This window comes from Harmonia axyridis, chromosome 1 (assembly GCF_914767665.1).
Source record: "Harmonia axyridis chromosome 1, icHarAxyr1.1, whole genome shotgun sequence".
Lineage (NCBI taxonomy): Eukaryota > Metazoa > Arthropoda > Insecta > Coleoptera > Coccinellidae > Harmonia > Harmonia axyridis.
Window position 1 is genome coordinate 808,739 of NC_059501.1, and position 7,421 is coordinate 816,159.

At 33.5% G+C, this 7,421-nt stretch overlaps 1 protein-coding gene across 1 annotated transcript; it reads left to right on the forward strand.

The window, feature by feature from the left end:
• Positions 1 to 806: 806 nt before the first annotated feature.
• Positions 807 to 6,784, forward strand: LOC123688935 (ecdysone 20-monooxygenase). The gene is made up of 3 exons (XM_045627691.1): positions 807 to 1,070; positions 5,015 to 5,435; positions 5,652 to 6,784. The coding sequence occupies exons 2-3, from the start codon at positions 5,015 to 5,017 to the stop codon at positions 6,683 to 6,685; spliced, it is 1,455 nt and encodes a 484-aa protein (XP_045483647.1). The 5' UTR covers positions 807 to 1,070; the 3' UTR covers positions 6,686 to 6,784.
• Positions 6,785 to 7,421: the final 637 nt, after the last annotated feature.

Genomic DNA, 7,421 nt, shown 5'->3' on the forward strand with positions numbered 1-7,421 from the left:
CTTTCAAATCATACTAATTCTTATTCAACATCTAATACAACTTAGTTTTGCTTTTTTCATACACATAATATCCTTTTCTGATGAACATAATCGAAAATTCAAATCAAACTTGGTCAACGTAGAAAAATTTGACGAAAAATGAGGTAAGGTAAGAAATTTTTTAAAAAACACAAGAACTCAAGTATCTGGGAAACTGTTGTTTTTGGTTATCAATAAATATGGCTCAATCGGCAGCAAATGAATGATACTAACACCTCCTTCAAGGTTCACGTCTAATTTGGAAACAGCCTGTATATAGAGTACATCCGTACTGTTTCATTTGTTCCAAAAAAATTGTTTTTCGAAGAAACTATATGAAATTTGTTTCAGTGGACGTACGTTCAGAATCCATAAAAAAAATTGATTTGTGTATATCTATGTGTGGATAACGCTTTCTTGTAAATATGCTCCTGGTCATAATTTTGAAGAGATCAAGCTCGAATTAAGTGTAAATTACTAAATTTTGATTTTTCTATAATTGAAAAAATACCAATCGAAATGAACTGGAATTTAAAAACGGCTTGTAACCATGAAAATATTTGTGGAAATGATTTCGTTTCATTTTATTTAATAATGAATTTGCCATCAAGTAAGGATTTTAAAAATCTGTCAAATAGACTATTGTTTGCGAAGAGGTAAATAAATACTATAAAAAAAATTTGTATTGAAAAAAAAAACGTGATCAACCTTTTTTTTAATGCAGATAAGCTTAAGTCAACAGTTACCTCAGATAAGAAAAAATCTCTTTGTCGACTTTCCCGACTGTTTTCGGTAGTCTCCCAGGTGAGATCGCCACAAACCGAGAATCGAAAGGTCTTCCTGAAAGGAGTAAAGAGGTTAACACCAAGACAGAGATGAGGCTGGATAGTAGATCGTTGTTTTGTCGATGTTAAAGTTCACGCTTATCGCGCGGACAACGGTGATTTTGCAAGAAGTGTCGCGCATTCCTGCAGAAGATTAGCAGTGAGGTTGGTTGGTGAAAAAAAAATTGTGCCGGATTTGGTTTGAGGAGAACTGCTGGAGAAGGCAAGGTCAGTGTACTTACTTCCTCGTTTACACTCTTTATATGCGTTTGTTGCGTCTGCCGTCTTGATTAGCTGGGTTATTTTTAACCCGGTTTGTTTATTTTTTTAGAGTTCTTGTCGCTTTCGATGATTGGGTAGAGATAAGAAAGAAACTGCGCGAAATTTGCTCATTTCTTTGAGAAATCATGAAAATGAAATCCGGTTACCGGGTTTTGAACCTGAAGTGAATTCTTTTCTATTTTTAAGGATTTATTAGTTTAATGGTACCATTTGTTTTCATCCTTTATAATTATGGTTCTGAAGAGATAGCGTTTTCGAAATTGAATTTCTCGATGTTGTTTTATTATTTTCTTCTTGTGTATTGAGCCCTTGAAGCCATCCGCAAATTTGACATACCATTCCAATGATTATTTTACATATAGGTACAAAATTTTCAAATGATATTATTTTTTTTTTAATTATTTTTATTTATTTCATACAGATTTGATATCAATATGTAGATGACATACTTGCCTTTCTAGACCATCTAGACAACTAAATGAATTTCATGAAGTTACATAAATAATATGCACCCAAACCCAAATATAAAATCCAAATTAAAACAAAAAACAAATGAGCACATAACAGTCTTAGACATTTCAGCATCACACTCGAACAAAAATATTGATTTGACTAACATCCACTGTATATGCATTTCACTAGATTCAAACCAACCATATTAACACAAAATTTCAGCATTTCGATCAATAATAATTCACAGAGCTTTCACCTAACAATTATATCTGAAGTAGGTAAATTGCGAAACTGAAATAAAAGCTATAAAAACAGAAGCTACCAAGAATGGATTTTAACATGTAAATTATGTTTATCAGAAAATGTCGCAAATAGACATAAATCAAATATACCTACCCCATCATAAAAACCAAAAAATTCATTTGTCTCTCTTACTTCGGTGAAAAACTTCAGCACCCTGTATCACGGAATACTAATCATTTACTAAAAACAGTTATATAGCAAACTGTCATTTTTTTCATGCAGAAGCACCCCCCGAAGTTTGTTGCACTTATTCATTAACACCCTGTATATTTATTTCAGTGTGTTGAGTAAACTTTCAATTTCAATTTCCTAATGAATTTTCTACATATAGTAATCAATATAATACTATCCCTTGTTTTTCTCCAGACCTTTTTTTTGGAGGAAAACGATGGATAGTGGTCCAGAGAAAATATCACCCTGTGCATTTGCTATCGGAATTGGTATGTAACATGGTGTGAACTATCAATGATAATATTTATGCCAAATTTCAGTTGAATATCTTGTGAAGTGTAGATACTATAAGAGAAAATCTTGAAAAAAATTCTAACTTTAACTGTATCTCGAAAACAAATGAGAATCGTATAAGAACATAGGAGTTTTTTTGAATTATTTTCTCGTGTAAAATACGCTCCTGAAGTTTGGCCCGTTCCTTCCGACTCACCCTGTATATTTCAAAAGCTCTCGCAAATTCTCGATTGCTTAAATATTTTTATATAGGGTATCCAAAGAATGACTCATATATAATTTAACCTTCTGTGCCTATGCTGTGAATACATTTCTAAGTATATCTAAATCATTTTTCTGGAAACCTGACTGTTAACTTTGATAATTTCCTTGATTAACTGAAATTATCTCACTTGTGATTCAGTTTTCTCTTTGATATAGTGATATTTTCCCGCATTCAGTATAAAACTGAATATAATACAAATATAAAGATTTATTACACCCCTATGAGGGAGATTTCGTAAAAGCGCATCTCAAATCTTTGTCTAGCCCAAATATGCGTTGAATACAAATCGAATAAATTACCTAGTCAAACTACTACCCTCTATAGTCGTTATGATAGAGAGAGAAGAGTATAAAATACAGGATTAAAGATTCAAGGGGATAGAAAAAACTGAATAGATACATGTTTTGATCTACGTGTCACTATTCACCATGGATTATTTTGGGGATCTTATGGTAGTCATTGGTGTTTGAACAGATATGAAGAGCTGAGGTGTTAGACACTCGAAACTGTGTAATTGCAAGTGTTAGGATTCTATAAGTTTATAATTTTTTTTTCTTAATTGTGAGTATTATCAATTTCTTTAATCAAATTCTTGATTTTGAAATGAATTACACTAATTTGTTACAATGATTCTGTGATCAGTTGAATATCTCAACTCAACTTTTTTTGGTGAACCACTGATAGTTTATAAGAATGTAAAAAAAATTGGTCCAGTACTACACTTTTTCGTTTCTTGTAGTTTTCAGGAAAAATTTCAAACAATTTCTTAGTAATCCTCAGGATAATCAAAATTATTATTATTATGAAGATCCAGTTAGTAGGCTTCGATGACTAAATTAATTATAAATGTTAGTATTTGAAGAAATACTAAACTGTAATTTAGTCATCACAGCTTACTCATTTTAAGTATCCAATTTGTAGCGAAGATTAATAAAGATTAAGTGATATAACTATCGCGAAAAAGTAGGACTACAAGAAACACCCTGTATCTCGAAGACAGAGCATGTTTATAGGTCTTTTTTCTGAAAATTACCGATTATATACTTCATTTTTCTTTGGACTTCCAATTTAGGAACACCCTGTATAAAATTCGAAAAAATTAAAACTTTTCAGCATGAATTCATTTTTTTATGCATATTTTGTTTCCTATCAATTCATTCCAAATAAGTGATATATAGTTTTGTGTTGAAAGAATCACTTTAATTCAACGTTTTCACAGCAAATCATCACAGATCAGAAAGTTTTGATTTCAGGTATGCGTTCAGAAGATCGATTCAAGTTTATGGAAACTAAAAAATCACATGAATAAAAATTCGAAAGAAAAGAACAAAAGCTCCTGACTTTTTTTCGGTTTTGGGTTCTGCAAAAATAAAAGTACACTGCTAAAATTTAAATCTAAGTGAATGCTCTCTAATGATTCTGAAGATTCGATTCTGAAAATATTTCAAACAAAGAAATATTCGACAGGAATAAACCAAAACATATTTTTAAAAATGCTATATCTTATGCTGGAATCCTTCTAAATACATTATCCTTCACATAGGTCCTACTCGACCAATTTATTTATAAATTATAGAAGAAAAGTGTAGGAAACTTCTACGAAAATTTTGAGTCATATATTTCTCAACCTAATTCGAATCACAGGAATAAAATGAAACAAATTCAACTTTAACATTGACCCTGATTATTTATACACTCGAAACTCTGTTATTCACCACGACACGTTCAGTTCATTCATGAAACTGCCAAACAATGAAAATAAAGGGAAATACTCTGAGTATCAAAGTATCAAATTAAATTCGTACGCAAATTACTTTCATGTTTTCATCAAATGGAAGGAATTTGGCATGTCTAAGTAGTTTTAATAGTGCTACATCGGAAAATGATACGTGTGATATTCCAATACCGGGTGTCTCATTTCAATTTGATATTCGGTATTTTTTTGAGGCCAATGTTCCGAATGATGTTGATTATATTTCTATCAGATATCGAATTGTATCAAAAACTTGATTCGAATTACACTGGTAGCGTGATTTCTAATGACCAATATAAAAAAACAAGACAAGTCTTTCATCATATACAGGCTGATCCACCGCGATGGCCTATCACACGTTTATGAAAAACTAATCATTATTTTGTGCTGAAAATTTGCATGTTGGGGTTTGGAACAATGATCTTTCACCCTGAAATATTATCAGATCGCTACAGCTTCCGGTTATACCGGAAACATACTACTATTTCCTTAATTCAAATGGCACACCTAGTATATTTTCCCATCATACAACGTTCAAATTTTGTTACCTATAAAAGTTATTATAAGGTAAAATCATGATTTTATTATTATTTATTTGATGTTATTATATGAGGGAGATTTTCACACTATAACTACAAACAATTTTTTCAGATGATTTCTCAGATCGTCTCCCTAACACCAGACAAATTAGCAATAGTCCTGATCATCCTCCTAATCTACTACCTGGACTATCGACCACCATGGTGGAACAGAACTGAGAAGAAACGTCAAACAATCCCAGGGCCAAAACCAATCCCTCTTTTTGGTACCAACTGGCTCTTCTACTTGGGCTGTTACAACATCCACAAGATCAGAGATTTCTACATGGCCATGTACAAAAAATACGGACCAATCGTCAAGCAAGAAACATACTTCAACTTCCCTATATACAGCGTGTTCGAGAGGAAGGACATCGAGAAGGTTCTCAAGGTTCCAAGCAAGTACCCTTTGAGGCCAGCTTCAGAGGCGGTGATAGCTTATAGGGCTTCTAGACCAGATAGATATGCCAGTGCTGGTATAACCAACACACAAGGTGAATATAATACAAGGTGTTCCTGAATGCATTGTACAAACATTTAAATTAAGAGTTTTTCAATAGGAATGATACAATTTATTTCGGCTTGTAGTATAATGACTTCATCAAACATTTCCAAACAAGTTATTCTTCGATAATTCATTAACAAAATACCCTATAGAATTGACAACAAAGATACACGCAGACGATGAAAATTGACTCTTACGTTTTTAGGTGAAACTTGGCATTACTTGAGGACAACCCTAACGCCACCACTGATCAGCCCTAAGACAATGTCCAGCTTCGTGACAGAAGTTAACAGTTTAGCAGAAGACTGGGTGAGTTACCTGGGAAGAATCAGAGGTCCTGACAACCAAATCAAGGACTTGGCAGAGATTGTCGTACCACTTTGCATAGAAACCACCTTGGACTTGGTTTTAGGCAGGAGACTGGGTTTCTTAAGCCCAAACCCAATATCTAGCAAGAGTCGACAACTAGTAGAAGCCTTGGAAGGCCACTTCGTCGGCTTGAGAGACACCCAATTCAACTTCCCCTGGTGGAAATTCTTCCCAACCAAAGCCTACAAGACTTTAACCACATGCGAGAACTACATCTACGAGACTGTCTTGGAGATGGTAGCGGAGTATGCTGATGAAGAAGGTGAAGAAACTGTCTATAAGTCACTCCTGAAGGCTGACATAGACCAAAGAGAGAAAACTGGCGCCATCATCGATTACATCTCTGCAGGTATCCACACCTTGAAGAACAGCCTGATATTCCTCTTCCATTTGGTGGCAGAACATCCAGAGCTTCAAGGGAAGATTGGTGCAGATTTGAGCTATGCCAAAGCTTGCATGCATGAAGCTTTTAGGCTTCTTCCTACCGCCACTCCGTTAAGCAGGATACTCGACCAGGACATGGAGCTAGGTGGTCACCAAGTTAAAACTGGTAGCATAGTTCTTTGCCATGGTGATATAGCGAGTAGGAATGAAGAAAACTTCGAAAGACCTGATGAATTCCTTCCAGAAAGGTGGTTAGGTGATGACAAACACAAGAACATTTCAGCTGGCACGTATATTATGATTCCTTTTGGAGCTGGAAGAAGGATATGTCCAGGAAAAAGGTTCATAGAGTTGGTATTGCCAATTTTTCTGCAGAAGACCGTGAAGAAATTCGAGTTGACCACAGAGCATAAGATGGAGGTTGAGTTTCAGTTCCTTACAGCACCAAAAGGTGCTGTTTCGATTAAATTGACTGATAGAGACTGATGATGTTGTTAGACAATGTGATGATGATTCGATTTTATTGGATCGAAAAATGATAATTTTGGTGGCTAGATTTTATTAGAAATATATTATATTAGGATATTTTCTTTTTTATTTCATACGTTCTATATCTAATCCAATTGCAGGAACTCTTTGAACTTCACACTATGGTTAATTATCTCAAATCATCAAAAAAGAAATTGATATAAGTTCAATAATTTTGAGCACTCGTTCGTTCATCGCACAAAACTGAATAGAGGATTATATGAGATATTATTCATCAGGCCAATGTTGTTTATAAGAGCATAAAAGATAAATTTGTCTTGGTCAAGTTTCGGAATTTTTTTTCCAAATGGTTAAATATTAGAACCTGATATAGCGTTCACCATATATAAACTGCATCAATAAGAGGTTTCATTTGAAATAAAAAGTTTTCTGGGCAGCTGTCACTTTCACAGCTGTCATATTTTTGACATTTGACAAGTTAAAAATGCGCCATTAATAAAAATAATGGATTGATACACGCTTCAACAACGCAATGAAATTCTTAAAACCCAATACTAGAATGGTGGAAATAATAAAATACAATTTTTTTTTGGTGTTTAGGTAGTAGTTATTTTATTCGTCACCATTTTCAATCTGCTGTATTTATGTAAGTTGTTGTTATTGAACTGTTTTGATTTTTTTCAGTTGAAAATCTGAAAATTGGACAAAAAGAAACAATAAATCTCTAAATTTT